Below are 20,324 nucleotides of genomic sequence, written 5' to 3'. Positions count from 1 at the left end.
GGCCTGTGTCAGCACCATACGTGGCAGCTGTGCAGCTATAGATCTGGCTGTAGGAGGTGGCACAGTTAAGCCACCGCGTCCTTGGTGAAACAGGAGTAAAAGTATTTCCTGATGACCTTGGTGGATAGGGCCCTCTATTGAGAGCTTTCTCCTTCGCTCCTGCTCACAGCTTACCATCTCTGCTGTCTCTGCTCTATCTGCATGTTCTGCTGGAGCCCAAGAGGAACTGTAACTATAATCCTCTTACTGAAGCCGACTTTTTAACCACCAGAATTCCTCTTCCAATTCCTCTGACCTTCTGGTCAAACTTCAACACCATTCCTTTGTAAATCCAAAATAAACCCCAAACAACTTCTGTAAACACAATGCAGTATTTCCACGCTGGAGGAGCACGAGAAAGTCAAAATCACCGCACCTGGAAAAGACACGGTGATCCCTTTTGAATAGTGCTAGTGGTGGCGGATACGTAGGAGATCACTCGTGCAGCTGAAGGAATGTTCAACTGGGGGTGATTGAGAGGGTTTTAACAGGATCTGCAAGGTCAAAAATTGCAGTTTGTGCATCAAACTGCTGTTAAATGCTGTTGATCCACCCACTCTGCATGCTTCCATGTGCTAGTGTCCCCACAGTCGAGACAGGCCACACTGCGCCATAAGCGCTCTGCCTGACATTAACTTTGGACTACATGAGGCACTATAGAACCAAATCATGTGTCTTTGTGAGTATACTTGACCAATTGAGAACAGTTGACCTGTGAGCGCAAGGATTGTGCTGTCTTATAATCCAGGGCCTTTTCTCGGAGGATTGTTGCAAGATAATCGATTTCCAATGGTCGTGTTCACACTGAATCAGAGACTCTACCAGTCTAATGAAGTTGTATACAAAAAAATGAACGGAAAGTCTCGGTAAAAACAACAGGAGCTGTGTATAGATTTTAACAGACCCAAAGCTTTTAACACTGAAATAACTTTAAATATTTTTTCTGAATCTAGTAACTCAAACCAATTTTGAATAAATATTAAATACAGGGCTAACTTATCAATTTTCTGCTATTTCACAAATGTTCCATTGAAATTGAAGGATAGCCCTCCACAATGACATACTCATTGCTCCTGTCACTGGCATCATGGGCAAGCATTGTGGTGTACACTGAGACAACTACTCAAAACAATTGCTATCCAAAGTGAAGCTGCTCAATAATGCACAGTCTCTATCACAAGGTACAGTAGACCATACCTTGATAACCTATTCCCGTATCCTGTGGCAGAATCCATGGGCAAACAACCACCAATGGAAGGGCTGAAACAATCAATCAAACAAATGAAAAACAACCAACCTCTGTGACCCTGATGTTATTCCAATGGAGATCTTCAAAGCTGGTGTATTTCACTCATATCAAGACTCCATACACTTATGCTTGCCCATGATGCCAGTGCCAGGAGCATTGAGTATGTGACCGTTGAGGGCTACTCCTCAGTTTCAATGGAACATTTGTGAAATAGCAGAAAATTGATAAGTTGGCCCTGTATTTAATATTTATTCAAAATTGGTTTGAGTTATTAGATTCCTAAAAATATTTAAAGTTATGTCAGTGTTAAAAGCTTTGGGTCTGTTAAACACTTATCTTATGTATTTGGGAGGAAAAAATAGCCTCCTCGCCCCCAGACCTCTGGAATTTTATAATTGTAGTTATCTTCAAGAAGGGAGATAAATCGTGCTGTGGAAACTATAAGAGTTATTTCCCTTCCGTCCATAACAGAGAAAATCCTGGCATGCATTCTCCTGAATCGCCTACTTCCTGTGGCTAAGGAAATCCTGCCAGTGACTGAGTGTGGCATTAGACCCTCCAGAGCAACCTCTGATATGGGGTCTTTGCCAGACAAATCCAAGGAAAATGTTGAGGTAGGGGGGTGGCAGGTGGAAACCACCTTCCTCCACCATGAGTCAGTCCATGGCGGGCAGGCCCATGGGTGGCTTTCCTGTCCTGTCACCAATTAGTGCCCACTTATGGGCCTCATCCCGCCACTGCTGATATTATCCCATCAGTGGGCGGGAACCTTGCCATACAGGGAGCATGAGGAGCAAATCCATGCCCGTTCAGTCACATGACAGAAACTCACAACCCTGAGCGTACATTATCATTGATTGAGGGCAGTCGCTGCTGACAATACTGCACCACCATGCACATTGTTATACTATGAATGCAGCATATGTCAGTGCCCAATAGCCAAACTACAGTTGGAGAAAAACAATCAAGAACACTTTCTATCCCAGTAGCTCCATCAATGTTTTTTCGGATTACTTAAATTACGTCTGTAATCATTGTCAAAACTATTAGAAATTAATTTTTACCGCTTAAACTCTGATGCTCATACAATGTCCCAGTCAGTCATTTTTACAGGTCTCTGTTGACTTCGTTCTTCGGTGCCTCAAATTAACAACCCCAGTGCCCTAAGTTAATAATCCTCATTCTATGTTCAAACCATATCACAATCTTACTCCTCCCTATCTCTAACTTCCTCCTAAATTACACGTTCCAAAATCTTTCATCACTGAATTCCCCACCACTCATATCTTGGAGTTTCATCATTGACTGGAAATTTAACTGGGCCAGCCATATCAATATGGTGGTACAAGAACATAGCAAAGACTATGATAAGCTGCTTACCTTCTGACCTAACACTCTAACCACCCTCCAAAACATTTTCTGCATCAATGAGGGGTCAAGTCAAGTGTGTAATGGAGTTCTCCTGCACGCTGTGTTGGCAGTACATATGACATACAGAATGTGCTACAATAACTCACCAAGTTTATTTTAATACAACTTGTACCATTTTAAGAGCAAAACAAAAATATTCATAAAATCTCGAAAGTGCAGAGGAGGTCATTCGGCCCATTGAGTCTGTATCAACGCTTGAAACAGCACCAGGCCCACTCCCCACTCTATCCCCATAGCTCCACCTAACCTGTGCATCCCTGAACACTTAAGGGACAATTTAGCATAGCCAATCCACCTAACCTGCATATCTTTGGACTGTGGGAGGAAACTGGAGGGAACCCACATGGAGAATATGCAAACTTCACACAGTCATCCAGGGCCGGAATCAAACCCAGGTCCCTGGCCCGATGAGGCAGCAGTGCTAACCACTGTGCCACACATTATGGAAATTTCTTCATCTCTCAAGTTCTGCACCGTCCTGATTTGGCCACGTCACTATTTATTTATTGTCGCTGAGTTTGAATAGCTTTAATTTTCTACCTAACACTATACTTTTAGTCATTACAAGGACTGCAGTAGTATAACAAAAAGACCCAGCACAATCTCAGAGTGTTGTCACAATAATCCCTATCTGTATTCACGTATTACAGTCATGTCATTTTTGTTTGGAACCCAACTTGCCTGTCAATTTAGCACTGGTATAAATGCCGAACTTTAGACATAGCTTTTTCAGTTATGGTAATCGGTATATTACTGTGTGATGTAGTGATCTCCATTCCCAAACAGAATAACTACAGAGTTCATTATTGCAAAGGTTTCCTTATTGTGGATAATATACATTAAAAAGGGCTTGGGCAACTAGCCTGTGCACCATTGTAATTCAGCGGTGTGATTTGGCACATGGAGACTTGGAAATGAGGAACAAATAAAACCATTGCTCACCATCGTCATACTTTGATTGAACAAAAACATTTTGATGATCATTTATGACTTCCTTTACAGCTCTGGGACTGGGACATGTGGGTGAGAATGCCTGAGCAAAGAAAAGGTCGGGAGTGTATTATTCCTGATGTCTCAAGATCTTATCATTTTGGCATTGTTGGACTTAATATGAATGGATATTTTCATGTGAGTAATAGTTTTGCTTGTAATTGGATTAATGTAAAACTGCTCTGAAAGGAGACTCGAGGGGCAATCAGGTTGATTATTTTGTCGCTACTAATGCAGCAGCTGATAAAAGCTACAACCTTTCTGGCCCGTTGTCTTTCACACAAATGAGTACTCATGTAGTTTTTAAAATCAGCAACCACTTTATTTATTGTTTAGTGTTTTAAAAAACAGCTTTACTAAATTTAGGGGAACATTTTATGTGAATAATTCAATTACTCTTACGAAGTTGGGAATGGGAAAGGATTAAAAGAATAAATCATACTTTGTGTACATTTGGACCAGCAGCCCTGTTGGATACATTCCAAATATGTATGAAACAAAATTTGTACAATTCCGAAGTAACAGAACATACTGATTTTTAAAATTCTAACTTTTTGTGGAAGGAAGCCTACTTTAAGAAGCACAAGCTTAACACTGTTCCAAACGTGCAACTGAAAAATGTGGATAGGTATGTTGTGATACTTTAATCTATCTCTCACTCTTTCCTTGCCCCCTCCTGTGTGTATTTTTAATGGAGCTTACTAGCTTACCTTTGCATTTAACCTTTTAAACAAAGTTTTATGCATCTTAATCAAACAGCACATAGCTTTTATACTGTTTTCAACCTGAAAGATTATAGAATCTCTTTTAAATGATTGTTTGGTAAAATATCTTTGATCTGTTCATGTACTCAAATTTAACATCTTTTCACAGCCTGACAAAGGATGCCTATGAGACTGAAATTCACAAACTGATAAGGTACGCCAGTTTTACACTTGATTAAACAATCTTCCTGATTTACTCTTGTTTCTGATCATGTCTTCTACTGAGTCTTTATAGCTGATAGGAGTGTAGGTTTTAAAATCAGTCTTCCACTAATGTATTGTTGCGATTTTAAAAAAAATCATAGACATCTCTAAAGACTGGAAAAGCAAATGTTTTCTCCCCTTGAAAACCAATGTCATTATTAAGCAGAAAATGACTTTTTAAAAAATAAATGTTTTATTAAAGCTTTTCCAACCAACGTTTTTACATAACAAAGATAGAAGTACAAATAATAATAAAAATAAACAAGAATTATTAAACAGAACAAGGTGGGTGTTGTCTTCATACAAAACTTACATTATATCAACAGTTCCCCCACTCCCCAGGATGCTGTTGCTGCTGACAATTACTGCTCCCCTAGAAAGTCAAGGAAAGGTTGCCACCGCCAGGAGAACCCCATCAAGGACCCTCTCAAGGCGAACTTTATTCGCTCTAGGCTGAGGAACCCTGCCATATTGCTAACCCAGGTCTCCACACTCGGGGGTTTCGAGTCCCTCCACATTAACAAGATCCGTCTCCGGGCTACCAGGGAGGCGAAGGCCAGTACCTCGACCTCTTTCGCTTCCTGCACTCCCAGATCCTCCGACACCCCAGATATCGCTACTGTTGGACTCTCCTTCACCCGAGTGTCCAAAATCCTATACATCACCCTCGCAAACCCCTGCCAGAATTCTTTAAGCGCCGGACATGCCCAAAACATATGGGCATGGTTCGTCGGACTCCCTGCACATCTCGGGCACCTGTCCTCCACCCCAAAAAACTTACTCATTCTTGCCGCCGTTATATGCGCCCAATGCACCACCTTAAACTGAATTGAGCTGAGCCTGGCACATGATGAGGAGGAGTTCACCCTGACCAGGACGTCGGCCCACAGGCCGTCATCCAGCTCCTCACCCAGCTCCTCCTCCCACTTGCCCTTCAACTCCTCCACTGAGACTTCCTCCACCTCCTGCAGCTCCTGATATATGTCCGACACCTTCCCCTCCCCTACCCAGGTGCCAGACACCACCCTGTCCTGGATCCTACGCGGGGGCAGCAGCGGAAATGTCCCCACCTGTTTTCTAAGTAAGTCCCGAACCTGGAGGTACCTGAACGTATTCCCCGGGGGCCTGCATGCTAGGGAAAGTCCCATCTATAAACCGGTCCCCCATCCTCCGAATACCTGCCCTATACCAGCCTTGGAACTCCCATCCATCCTACCTGGAGCAAATCTATGGTTATTCCGTATCGGGGTCCACACAGGCCCCCTCCTCCTGCCTGTCTCCTCCACTGCCCCCAAATCCTCAGTGCCGCCGTCACCACTGGACTTGTGGTGTATAGAAAATGACTTTTTCTAGTCAGAAACTGGCATTGGTCAATCTACCCTTCAATAACTAACTAAATAAAATTAGGTTACCCTCGCATAGGAGCAAGAGTAAGCCATTCAGCCCCTCGAGGCTGTTCCCCCATTTAATAAAATCATGGCCGATCAGATGGTAACCTCGAATCCACTGTCAGATCACTGCCATGGTCTTGTTAAAAGGTGGAGCAGGCTCAAGGAACCTTATGGCCTACTCTTGCTACTTTTTCATACGCAAGGATAACCAATTTTACTTAGTTGGCATTTGCAGGACGTTTGACCAGCTTCTGGCAGAAGAAGACTTCTGCTTAATAATAACATTCATACACCAAGGGGAAGAAACATTCACTTTACCAGCCTTTAGGGATGTTGATTAAGATAAAGAAAGAAAAATCACAATGCATACAATGTTTCTGTAGACCATCCAGATTGCGGCTACTAATTGGTTATTATTCTTACAGTGAAGCCAAGGTTCTGGACCACAGTAAAAACCCCTGTGAAGATAATTTTATTCCAGACACGGAAGGAAAAATCTACATTATGTATATTAGAATGGAACAGGAGGCTGACTTTACAACATGGACACAGTTAGCTAAGGTAAGCATGGAAGGTGCAATCTTGGGGAACAAAAAATGTAGTAATAATAATCGCTTATTGTCACAAGCAGGCTTCAATGAAGTTACTGAGAAAAGCCCCTAGTCGCCACATTCCAGCACCTGTTCGGGGAGGCTGGTACGGGAATTGAACCCGCGCTGCTGGCCTTGTCCTGCATTATTAGCCAGCTGACCATAGGCTGGATTCTCCTCATCATGGTAGAGTCCCAGCATGAATAGCCGGGTGGCTTTGTAAAGTGCGTGAGGTGGAAGGGTGAGCAATATTGATAATTCTAATTTAGAAGCTGTGTATAGAGATGATTGTTAACAAAAGTCCATAATGTTGAGGAAGACACCCCAAATTCTTAACAGAATCTTCTACTATACAGCCGATGGAATGTTAAGACCTATCTGCAGGTTAGGTTATGGATAACTTACGAAGTACCTTTGATTTAAAACTTACTGATCACCATAGTCACAGTAATGTGAATCAAAGATGTGTTACGGCTGTATATTCTAATGGACCGGTTTGAGACAGCTGACTCTTTTGTGGAAAGGGTTATTGATTTCGGGCAACAAGCCAGACAAAGAATCTTCATACCTTCATCGAAATGCAATGCTTAAATCTGTCAAGGGCTGCTTCTACTGACTTCAATTGTAAATACCATTGTGTTTTATGGGGTAACACTGCAATAGCTCAGTATCCATCTACACTTGATCTCGTTTGCACTCAATAAAGTTAATTCTGTCTTTTTCTACTTGGCAATGAATGGAAACCTTTCATTCCAAGTTTAAGATGTTTTTAAAATTGTAGCAATATAAAATGCAGAATGTGTTATTCAGCTAATTGTGCATCTGCTAACTCTTTGAAAGAGCTTTGCAATTAATCTCGCTCCTCTACTCCATCTCTGCAGCCATGTAATATTCTCTGAGTTTTTATTTAATTCCCTATTTTAAGTTGCTGTTAAATTGCTTCCACCATCCTTTCAGACAATGCATTATTAATTATTCTTTTTGTTGCCTCTGGTTCTTACATTTCTGTTCTTTGGTTGCTGGAACCAATTTCTCCTTAACACTAGCAAACTTGTCTGTGATATTGAACACCTCTATCAAACCTCCTCTTAACCATATCCATTTTGAAGAGAACAACGCCATCTTTTCCATTTTCTCCATTGAACTGAAATCCCTGTTCATTGTTGTTATTCTAGTAAATCTCAGCGCAGCACGGTGGCGCAGTGGGTTAGTCCTGCAGCCTCATGGCGCCGAGGTCCCAGGTTCGATCCCGGCTCTGGGTCACTGTCCGTGTAAAGTTTGCACATTCTCCCCGTGTTTGCGTGGGTTTCGCCCCCACAACCCAAAAGATGTGCAGGGTGGGTGGATTGGCCACGCTAAATTGCCCCTTAATTGAAAAAAATGACTTTAAATTTATAAAAATTTAAAAAATTCTAGTAAATCTCTTCTGTACCCTGTCCAAAGCCTTGACATCCTTCCTAAAGCTTGGTGCCCAGAATTAGACAGAGTACTTAAGCTGAGGCCTAACCATTGGTTTGTAAAGCTTTAGAATGCTTCCTTGCTCTTTTGCTTAATTCCACTATTAATAAAGTGAAGGACTCCCTATGCTTTCTCACTTTGAACTGCCCCTTTCAAAGATTTGTGTACATACATTCCTAGAATTGAGGGCTGCGAATCTTATGCCATAAAATGAAGGAAGGAAGCAATAATCCAAGTAATTATAGACTGAAAATGAAAAAGGTTCTTAAGAGCCAAAGGGAAATGACAAATTGGGATTCAAAATCTGCTTAGTGGCAAGATGCAAAGGATAATGGTGTTTTTTGCGATTGGAATGTTACCAGTGGATCTTCATGGGGCTTGGTACTCAGTCCCTTGCTGTTGTGTTTATATTAACGTTTTAGACTCAAATGTAGGGGGATTGATGAAGGAGTCTGCAGCTGCTACAAACATTGGTCATGTAGTTGACGATAAGGAGGATGTAGATGGTCTGGTGAATTGGGTTGGAAAATGGAAGTCAATCCACAGATGTGTGAGGTAATGCATTTTGGGGTATGTAGAAAGGTGAGGGAATACACAACAGTTGGGAGGATACTGAATAGGGTGTGGGAACAGAGGAACCTTGGATTATATGCGCACAGGTCCTTAAAGTGGCAGGGCAGGACATGTTAAGAAGGCACATGGCATACTTTCCTTTATTAGCTGAGACATAGAATATAAGAGTCAGAACTGTATACAATACTATTTAGACCACGACTTGAGTACTGCATGCAGTTCTGATCACATTACAGGAAAGATGTGATTGTATTGAAGAGGGTGCAGAGAAGATTTATGAATATGTTGCCAGGACTGAAAATAATTTAGCTATGAGGCAAGATTAGATAGGCTGGGGTTGTTTCCTTGAAACCGAGGAAGCTGAGGGGTCAGTCAATTGAAGTGTATAAAATTGAATGGCCTGGATAGAATGAACAGGGGTGACCTATTTATCTTAGCAGAGAGGTCAAAACCAGGGGGCATAGGTTTAAAGTAATCGGTCAAAGGATTAGAGGAGAGATGAGCAAAACTTTTTCACCCGTCGGTGGTAACGTCTTGGAATTAATTCACTGCCTGAAAGGGTGGTCGACACGCAAACCCTCATCAGATTTAAAAACATGTCCGTTTGAAGAGCTGTGACTTGCAGAGCTTACAGACCTAATGCAGGAAGGTGGGATTAGACTGATCAGCTCTTAGTCGATTGGCACGGACATGCTTCTGTGTTGTAAATTTTCTATGATTTCTTAAGTTGGCTTTGTTCCTGCAGGCCATTTAAAATTGTACCATATAAGCACAGAGAGTTTATGCTGGGACTGTATAAAATACTAGTTGGGCCACAACATACAGCTTTGGTCACCACATGAACAGGATGGATTATTTTCTGGTATCAGGAGAGCTAAACGTTACTTTTGATGTTATAGTATGTGGCACCTTAGTTGTTCTATTAGCACCTCCCAGCCACTATATATGTTTTTTTCCTGTTCCAAATGCACTATACTGATTCGGATGTGGATTACTGCTGGGTGAAAATCCTGAAATAACACCATCATAGGAGTATCACCACTATAAGACAGCAGCAGTTCAAGTAAAAGGATCCACCATCTTCTTGGAGCAATTGGGGATGGTCAATAAATGTCAGTATTGCCCCTATCCCAAAAACAAACATTTTCAAAACTGGAAATGGAGCTCACTCCTGGTAACACATTTCATTCATGTAGTTTTGAGTTGACAATTCCATCAAGTCCTTGATCAGAAGTGTGTTTATATAATAAAATTCACTTGATGGAATGAGATCCATACTTCTCCATCACCTACAATCCTGTTGTAAAAAAGCACCTTTAAGGTATCATGTTGTAGGCAAACTGTACCCCATTTTGACAGGATTGCTCAGTGCATGTCAGGGAGTTTCTTTCCTGTACTTCACTGACTCTGAAGCTGGACTGCTGAACCAGATTCAGGGATTCTGTGGTGGGTGTAAGTTGTTTTCTCCACTCGTTGTCACCCAAACGATTTGCCTCAATCAGTGCACGGAGAGATTGCTGCACTAACTGGGGAGCCTTTTCTTTTGGATGAAACATTTAAACTGCAGACCTGCCAGTTGAAAAAAAGATTCCATGTCACTACTCGAAAAGCAGGAGTGTTCTCGAGGTGATGTTTCAACCAAACGTTAATAAAGCTGCTTATCTATCTCATTTGTGTGATCTTACGGTGCACAGATTGGATGCCATGTTTGCATGCCTTCCGACAGTGATCACTCTTTGAAAGTATTGTAAAGGCTGAGGTTGTTGAGTTGCTATACCAGACCTCCCACGTTCTCCTCATCATACACTTGCTCTCTACAATAAAGGAATAGAAAAAAGCTTTAACTGTCAAAATTGACATTAGTCGTGAGATTAAACCGAGATATTTACAGATTTAAACTATTTTCCCAGACGAGTGGATCTAATGACCCCTGCCCTTAAATGGTCATTAAAAAATGCCCTTGTATTTTCAAGTGCCTACATATCTGGGATCTGGATGTCCGAGGTAACCACAAAGGCATGTGGCGGCTATTCAGAAAGAAGAACCACTTGCTTGTTGTGGGGACACCTTCCTCTCCTTATTCGTAAGTACTGTCTTCCATCACTCCCGTCAATTACTCATAATGAAGTGAATACTTTATACAACCTTCCTTTGGCATCTTGCTTATTTAGAAAATTGCTGATGAGGTTGAAGATTCATTTAATGTTAAACGGAAAAACAAACATCTTTCAAGGAGAAAGGAACAATGTAACAAAGTTCTGTTGTATTTAATCATTCAGGAAAGAGACACCTTGCTGTGTGCTGCAATGCGATGAGATTTGAGCTATGGACAGAATAATGCAAGCAACAGAATAATAATTGCTCTGTTCAAAATTGAGGATAAATGAACTGATTTTCCATTTGATTTTTGATAGGTCAAAGAAACCTGCGACAGTTATTCCCATATACCTTGAACCGCCTCCAAAAGAAGATGTGGAGTTAAACTGAAGATGGGCAAGCAAGAAAATCCACTACAGCGAGCATGACAATTTTAAACCACTCTATTTAATGTACAGTTTACCATGGTGTTTACAAGTTGGTTTATAACGGTCTGCTTAAACGAAAGAAAACAAATTTTTACCTGCAGCTAATACTTGATCACATGTAAAACTACTAAAGACATGGTTTGTAAATTATGGATTCAAATATTTATTTTGCTGGAACTATGTGCATTTTCTGAAGCACTGACGACATCAATCATGTTTGACAGCATGTATCCCGGAAGTTATGGATCAAATTCGACGTCATCATAGCAAAATATTACAATCAATACGTGGAAAGTTTGGCAAAATGGACTCCTTGAAATCCGTATTTTATTTCCAGATATCATGAATCAGATTTTTCCTACAGTTACTCTCTTGCACATGTTTGTATTTTGTAATGTGTAATTGAATGTTGACAGATTTCAACACAAGCCTTGTGTACAGAATTCTGGAGATAAATAAACCACTACAAATAAACTATCAATTTATTTAATCTGTGATTATAAAGCCGAGATATCAACATTGAACTCTAGTCATATTTTACCAATAAACTTTACAGGGATGTAGCTACCTTCACTACGGGACAAATGCCAGAAATGCTACATTTAGAAAGTAAAGAAACTGTCCAATACAGCATTACCCATATCGACTAGAAATCCCAGGTTTGTATTCTGTTTGTTGAACCTAACCTGGTCTGATTGTCATTCAGTAATCCCTGCTGGAAATTGTGTGTGAATATATGCACATCTTGGATTGGGTTTAATTGTGATAGGCGCGGGGCAGCACGGTGGAGCAATGGTTAGCAATGCCCCACGGCGCCGAGCTCCCAGGTTCGATCCTGGCTCTGGGTCACTGTCCGTGTGGAGTTTGCACATTATCCCCATCTTTGCGTGGGTTTTGCCCCCACAACCCAAAGTTGTGCAGGGTAGGTGGATTGGCCACGCTAAAGTGCCCCTTAATTGGAAAAATGAATTGGGTACTCTTAAAAAAATTTTTTTTAATTGTGCTAGGCGCTGTGCTGTAATAGCCCATCCCATAAATGTTTGCTCTTTACATTCAATTGTGACAGATGAAGAAGGAATCAGAAGAATGCTGGTACGTTTGAAATTATTTGTGCCTTTGGGGGAGGGACAATCTCCTGAAGAGTTTAAAACATGTTCTTCAGACGTTGGTGTTGTTTCCTATTGGAATTTGTGCATTTGCCAACTTGTACTCCTGCACATTTCTGACAGCTACTGTGTCTTAAATAATATATAGTTCAGGGTTTGAATGCTCTATAAAATGAATGAAACTACTGATTCATACTACCAAGGATAGAGGATTGTATGTAACCCTTATTTTATTAAAAAGTTTTTTAAATGAAATTTTTTTTAACCCAAGTCTATTTACACCTCGGTTGACAAGTTGCACTGTGTACTAGAAAAGCTGGTTGTACTTAATCTACAAACATATGAATTAGGAGCAGGAGTAGGCCACTCTGCCCCTCGAGCCTACTACACCATTCAATAATATCCTGCCTGATCTGATTGCCACCTTAATTACAGATGCATGCTATCCCTGATTTCATCCTCTTGCTTGTCAAAAATCTATGATTCTTTAAAATATCAGCCCTATACCAAACATGGACTAAACTGATCCAATTTTTATAAGTATCATTTGTAACTAATATTTTTGTTTATTTTTATAAAATACTTCCCACTGTACTATTTTGATTGTGAGAGTGTGCCGAGGGTGGTGAAGTGGATGGCAATGTATCACTTTGCTGACTCTTGAAATTCTATCATGGACAAAGACGGGATGGGGCGCAGGGAAAGACGGGAAGAGGGAAATGGTTTCAAAATGGGAGATAGAAAAGAGGGATGTGGGTGGAGAGGATTAGCATCTAATTGGGGGAGGTAAGAGGGATACTGGGGAATGGGATCAGGGGCAGTTAAATCTTGAGGGAAATTTACAGAAGTGCACGAGTTGGCATTAAGTCAAGTCTGTTAAACTTTGCATCATTAAGCATTATAAATCACCAGATCTCACTCATCCGCCTTTACTAATTGCCTCACAATGAGACTGAAAGAGGAGTTGCTGTTCCTCAAGTTAATGTTGAGCTTTGTTAAATGGTGTGTGGCACTAAAGAGAGAGAGGGCAAAGTGCAGGGACTGGAATTTGTGTCATGCTTGCAAACTGAACCGAGCTGTTCCACAAAGTGGTCACCTAACCGTGCCAAACTAGGGGAGATCGCACCTTGAGCACTAAATGCAGTATACTAATTTAAAAGAAGTACAAGTAAAGTACTGTTTCACCCGGAAGGAGCATTTAGGGCCTTGCATAATGAGGATGAGGGAGGTAAGAGCTGTGTCGCATCTCATGTGATCGCGTGGGAATGAGAGGATGCTGGGGGTGATTGAAGAGTGGGCAAGGCTGTCGTAAAGAGAACAGTTTCTTCGGAAAGATGAAAATGGAGGGGTTCATGGCATCAAACTGGTGAAATGGCGGAGGCGGATCTGTTGGATCTGAATGTTGGTGGAGTGGCAGGCGAGAATAAGTGAAAACCTAAAGTGCGTCCTCGGAGGCTGAGGAAGGGGTGGGAGCGAAAGTCGAATTGAACGATTGAGGGTCTTCAGGACCGTGATGGAGGAGAATCCTTGGTTCAAGAGAAGGGAAGACATATCAGAAGCACTGGTATAGAATGTGTCTACCTCATACGCTGCAGGAAAGGATGTCCCGAAGCGTGGTACATTGGCGAGACCATGCAGACGCTGCGACAACGAATGAACGGACATCGCGCAACAATCACCAGGCAGGAATGTTCCCTTCCAGTCGGGGAACACTTCAGCAGTCAAGGGCATTCAGCCTCTGATCTCCGGGTAAGCGTTCTCCAAGGCGGCCTTCAGGACGCGCGACAACGCAGAATCGCCGAGCAGAAACTTATAGCCAAGTTCCGCACACATGAGTGCGGCCTCAACCGGGACCTGGGATTCATGTCACATTACATTCATCCCCCACCATCTGGCCTGTAAAATCCTATCAACTGTCCTGGCTTGATGCAATTCACATCTCTTTAACCTGGGATCACCCCATCTCTGGATCTGTAAAGATTTAATCACCTGCTAATGGTCGCATTCCAAGCATTGTTGGGCATCTTTGAATTTGTCTATATATGTGTTTCTGGAACATACCTCTTCATTCACCTGAGGAAGGAGCAGCGCTCCGAAAGCTAGTGACATCGAAACAAACCTGTTGGACTTTAACCTGGTGTTGTAAGACTTCTTACGGTATAGAATGTGGCATTGTCTGAATAGATACAAGCGATATACAAATGAATCCTTCCAATTTTCATTTAGAGTTATATGTTCCCCTTACAAAGTGATCCATATGTACAACAGGGAAGCTGTTGATTTTAATACTATAAGAATTACAGCTGCTTATTCTATGGTCACTTTCATCTGCGCATGCTCACCTTCCAGCAGGGGTCATAGCACTTACATTGAATTGGAGGTATTTAACTCCAGCAGTAAATTCAAATGTACCGTATAAAGTTGCAATACCCTGTTGTGGTTTGCTTACTTTTATGTACAGAATCACATCTCAAGGACTTATTGTTCCACATCCAGTTGAATTGCTATAAAAAGCCATTGAAGCTTAACATTTTCGAAGAAAAGAGATTTTCATCTATCAGCTAAAGAGAGTAGTATCATATACCACACCTAGTTTTATTGAAGGAAGTCTTTAATAAATAGCACCTAACAAAAACATGGCTTCATAAAGCCATTAAGCTGTTAGTCACACAAGGAAATCACTTAGTCATCAGTGATCTGATACTTTGCCACTGATGTAAGCCTTTACAAATTAACACTTTAGTCTCGAGAAATTGCGAAACGCTTCAACTACAAAATGAGTTATTTTTCTTTAAAGAGGGTTAATTTTATTCAATTTGTTAGGAGGTAGCTACCTAATTTGGGGGGGAAATATCTCTGCTTTACATTTGTTGGGTTTTATTACTGCATTTATTCATAATGCCAGCATCATGCCCCTCCCAAAATCCAGTAGCCATGTTGTAAAATGGTGCTGCTGCCTCCAGAATCTCCCAAACTCAGAAAGAGCAAGTGTAATGGAAACAGTAATCCTGGAGAAACAAAAGAAACATTGGAGTTCACTGGTGCCAAGCAGGCTTATTATTTTTCTGCTTATGTACTTAGGCTGGCCATGTAGAACACAAACACAAGTAATAGAAGCAGCAGTAGACCACACGGTCCATCGAGCCTGCTCCACCATTCAATATGATCATGGCTGATCTCCATCCTCAATGTTTGACTCCTTACCCTGAGACTATGCCCCTATGTTTTGTGCCCTGTGATCAGAGGAAACACGCTCTCAGCATCCACCCTATCAAGCCTCCTCAGAATTTTGTGGGTTTGAGTGAGATTGATTCTAATTTTCTGTATTACGTGCATGAACACACTCCGGTCTCCGAATAACAACACATTAAAAAAAATATTCTGCTCTTCTACTCTTACGATCAAAGTGATTAGTTTCACACTTCCCTACATTATACTCCATGTGCTAACTTGTTTCCCACTCACTTAACCTGTATATATCTCTTTACAGCCTCTCTGTCACCACCCAACAGTTTACCTTCCCACCCAGCTTGGTATCATCAGCAAACTCTGATATATTATTCTCTGTCTCTTCATCTAAGTCATTAATATATACAGTGATGCTTGCAGCACTCCACTATTCACTGTCTGCCAATTTGAAAAATCCCACTCTATGCCAGCTCTCTGCTTTCTACCTGTTATGCAATCCTCTATCCATGCTAACATATCACTCGCAACTCCATAAGCCCTTATCCTTTTGTGTGATGTCTTATCAAATGCCTTTTGGAAGTCCAGGAATACTACATCTACTGATTTCCCTTTACCTACCCTACTAGTTACATCTTCGAAAAACGACTCCATTTGTCAGACAGGATTTACCTTTAATAAAACCATGTTGACTTGTTCTAATCATACAATGCCTTTCTAAGTGCATTGTTAGGACTTCCTTAATAATGGGGTACTTCAATTATCCAAATATAGACTGGGATAGGAATAGTGCAAAGGGACAAGAGGGGTGAGATTCCTGGAATGTATTCAAGATAATTTTCTGCATTACTATGTTTCCAGTCCAACAAGAGGGCAGACACTGTTGGATCAGGTTCTGGGGAATGAGTTTACCCAAGTGGATCAAATATCAGCGGGAAAGCAGTTTGGGGCCAGTGGCCACTGTATAAGGTATAGGTTGGCTGTGGAAAAGGACAAGGAACAATCCACACCAGGGATAATTAATTGGGGAAAAGAGAACTTCCATGTGATGAGAATGCATTTGAGTTGAGTGAGTTGGAATCAAATGTTGGCAGAAATGATAGTGGCTGAACAATAGGGCACCTCCAAGAAAAAGTATTGCAGGCAATATCAACAGGGGAAAGAGAATCCATCAAAACATCAATCAGTCCGGAGACCTACGGTTCCGCTCAGACCTCTATAGCTCTGCAACAGTCTCAGCACCCTTTTGGCCAATCGAGTTGCCACCAGTCAGTGCCACCTCAGGAGGCACCACCTCAATGACAGCTGGTCTCACCAGCCTCGACATGTGCAGCTGGTGAAGAAGAATCAGGAGTCCCTGGCTCACCTTGATTGGACAGAGTTACAGGAGTATTCATGATGCTGCTGGGACGTGCTCACTCTGAAAACTGAACCGGCTTGATTATACCCAGCTCTTCCAAACTCTTTAGCTCTGTTTCAACCTTCTGATGCAGTGCATATGGCTCTGGATTGGCTCTGAAGAAATTAGGCGGTTAATACGGATTGACATATATTCTGGTCTTGATGCCCTTAATCCGGCGCAGTTCCTTCTGGAAGAGGTGTTCATACCTCCTTAGGACATACTGGAGGGCGCTGTGGGATATTTTGAAGATTTCAAGCTAGTTAAGCCTAATCTTCTGTAACCTGTCTCTTGCCATCAGACTGGGTCTATGCCTGTCCATGATAGCCAAAGGCAGTTTTTTCTTCTGCCCTCTGTAGGCCACTGGGTATTAGCTGTTCCGAGGATCTTCCAAATTTCCCCAGTCTATGTTGTAAGCTTGACTGTAGTACTCTTCAAGCTTAGACTGAGTTCCTGCATGAGGATATTGGAAAGTCTGCTCCCCTACCACAGTCACTGAAGCCCTGGTGTTGACTCCGTTTTAAGGGGTTTACCATTTACGCTGAAGACAATTTCAATCGGGACCATCTTATTCAGTTGGGCTTCATTCAACCGATGCATTGCATACTCTTCTGAAGAGATCTTCTCCATTATGTTCAGTGGCATTGTGGACTGCTGCTGTTGCTTTTTGCATTGGTACACTTTGCCTTACGCAGCATCATGCTTAAAGGTGCTCCTTCAGTTTCATCAGAAGCACACAAACCCCTGAACATGATAGGTCTCCAGGGGATGGTCTCACCCGCAAAGACTTGGCTTGATGCCGCAATCTTTTAACCGAATCTTGGGTTCTGGTCCAGTACCCAGGACTGTGTCTGGTTCTCCACCGTGCCTGCTGATCCACCGTGGACTTCATGGCCATACCGCCCTATGCTTGGTTAACCAACCTTCAGCCACACATTGGAGCTCAGTGGCACCTTTTTTGGTGCACTCCATCGTGATCGCGTTTTCCAACATAATCGTGATCACCCCAGAAGCTTTGACTGGATATTAAGATTATGGATCCCACAAACCAGTCGATCATGCAACATGTCATTAAGCACGGTCCCGAACTTAGCAATCTGGCGAAGCCTGGCTATGAAGTTGAGATAGACTCTTCATGGTCCCTAATTACAGAGTTAAACTTTTAACGTTGGAGGATAATCGAGGGCCTTGGGTTGAAATGTTCTTCAACCAATTTCACTATCTAGTCAAAAGTCTTCGAGTCGGTTGCCTCCAGGGACATGAGGTTCCCAATCAAATTATACATTTGGGGCCACAATCAATCAGAAGTACCACCTTCTGCTTGTCTTCATCTGTGATCTCATTTTCGACAAAAGAAATTAGCAGAGCCGTTCAACATATTGACTCCTGTCCTCAGTCCCTTGGCCAAATAGATCTAGTTTAACAATAATAGGCATTTCCACTCACAGTTTGAATGACTACGACTCTTGCTGGAGATCCTCTACTTTCTCAACTGTTCCTTCCTTCCTTCCTCAATTCATTCTAATGTCGGCTCCAATCAAAACCTTTTACTGCATCGCCAATGTGGTGGATCAAAACAGACACTGGAGGCTTCCAGTAGTTAACAAAGGGGTTTATTGATGAAAGGCAAAGGTAGTTAAGTAACAGGTACAGAACACTATACAACAGGCCTTAACACTTAGTCCATTCTGCCTGGGGTCCTGCTACCAGGGCCCCATGCAAACGTACTACCGGCTGAAGTTTGGGCGCTCTCGCATAATTGGCCCCGAGCCAGTTACGTAGGCCATGTTACCACAGATAGTTATTGTATATATTTCCACTGCTCCTTTTACCTCTGGATTATTGAGTATTTTTGGAATATTATTTAGTGTCTACTACCTTGAAGACTGACATAAAGTATTTATTGAACTCCTCTGCCATTTCCTGGTTCCCCATTATTATTTCCCCAGCCTCTTTCTCTAAGGGGCCTATGTTCACTTTGGTCTCTCTGATCCTTTCTATATATTTAAAGAAGCTCTTCCTGTCTGTTTTTATTTTACTTGTTAGTTGACCCTTTTTATTTTGTAAAACTTTAAAAAACTTTCCTAATCCTCTGGCCTACCACTAATCTTTGCCACATTGTATGTTTTTCTTTCCATTTAATACAATCCTTAACTTCCTCAGTTAAACATAGATTGATGTATCCCCTTCCTAGAATCCTTCTACCACACTGGGATGCATCTTTGTTGTGAGTCAGAAACTATTTTCATAAACATCTTCCGCTGCTGATCAACTGTCTTTTCTGCTAACTACCTTTCCCAGTCCATTACAGCTGGCGCTGCCCTCATTATTTTGTAATTGCCCTTATTTAGGTTTAGCATACTTGTTTCTGACCCAAATTTTTCAGTCTCAAACTGAATGTTAAATTCTACCATGTTATGATCACTATTTCCTCTGAATCTTTTACTCTGAGATTGTTCGCTAAACCTGCCTCTTTATACATTACCAGACTCAAAATAGCCATTTCCCTGGTTGGATCCACAACATGTTGTTCTGGAAAACTGCTCTGAATAGATTCTATGAATTCTTCCTCATGGCTACCTCTGACAATTTTATTTCACACATAATTAATGTACCGCCTTTTTTACATGCCTTTATTATCTCTTGATTTATTCTCCATCCTACAATATAGCTACTGCTAGGGGGCCTATAGACTACTCCCAACAGTGTCGTCTTCCCCATCTTATTTCTTACCTCCCCACACATGGATTCCACATCATCTGATCCAAGATCACTTCTTACTGTCATACTTATTTCACCTTCTACTAACAAAGCTACCCACCCATCCTTTCCTTCCTTCCTGCTCTTATGAAAAGCTTTGTGGGCAGCACGGTAGCACAAGTGATTAGCACTGTGGCTTCACAGCGCCAGGGTCCCAGGTTCGATTCCCCGCTGGGTCACTGTCTGTGCGGAGTTTGCACGTTCTCCCCGTGTCCGCGTGGGTTTCCTCCGGGTGCTCCGGTTTCCTCCCACAGTCCAAAGACGTGCAGGTTAGGTGGATTGGCCATGATAAATTGCCCTTAGTGTCCATAAGGGTTGGGATGGGTTATTGGGTTGCGGGGATAAGGTGGAAGTGAGGGATTAATGTGGGTCGGTGCAGACTCGATGGGCCGAATGGCCTCCTTCTGCACTGTATGTTCTATGTAATCTATGTAAAAAAAGCCACATTGCCCTTAACATTTACTTCTCAGTTTTGATCTCCATGTAACCATGTCTCTGTAATGGTTATAAGATCATACTCATTAACCTCAATTTATGCCATTAATTCTGTGCTAATTTGCATTTACACAAAGAGCCATTAATTTTTTAGAAGTTTAGCCGATGGGGAATCCACTTCTACATTAAATGTTTTTGCACCCTGAACATAACAAAAGCAAGTA

At 41.8% G+C, this 20,324-nt stretch overlaps 1 protein-coding gene across 1 annotated transcript in view; it reads left to right on the top strand.

Moving 5' to 3' along the window:
* pomgnt1 (protein O-linked mannose N-acetylglucosaminyltransferase 1 (beta 1,2-)) overlaps positions 1 to 11,695 on the top strand; it is a 72,482-nt gene extending 60,787 nt beyond the window's left edge. Inside the window, exons 16-21 of the mRNA XM_072510848.1 lie at positions 3,722 to 3,847; positions 4,273 to 4,337; positions 4,583 to 4,627; positions 6,494 to 6,629; positions 10,663 to 10,772; positions 11,104 to 11,695. Of these exons, the coding sequence (XP_072366949.1) occupies positions 3,722 to 3,847; positions 4,273 to 4,337; positions 4,583 to 4,627; positions 6,494 to 6,629; positions 10,663 to 10,772; positions 11,104 to 11,176 (555 nt within the window). The 3' untranslated portion in view covers positions 11,177 to 11,695. The remainder of the gene's footprint in view (positions 1 to 3,721; positions 3,848 to 4,272; positions 4,338 to 4,582; positions 4,628 to 6,493; positions 6,630 to 10,662; positions 10,773 to 11,103) is intronic.
* The last annotated feature ends 8,629 nt before the right edge of the window (positions 11,696 to 20,324 follow it).

This window comes from Scyliorhinus torazame, chromosome 7 (assembly GCF_047496885.1).
Source record: "Scyliorhinus torazame isolate Kashiwa2021f chromosome 7, sScyTor2.1, whole genome shotgun sequence".
Taxonomy (NCBI): Eukaryota; Metazoa; Chordata; class Chondrichthyes; order Carcharhiniformes; family Scyliorhinidae; genus Scyliorhinus; species Scyliorhinus torazame.
This window is presented reverse-complemented; position numbering and strand designations above follow the sequence as displayed.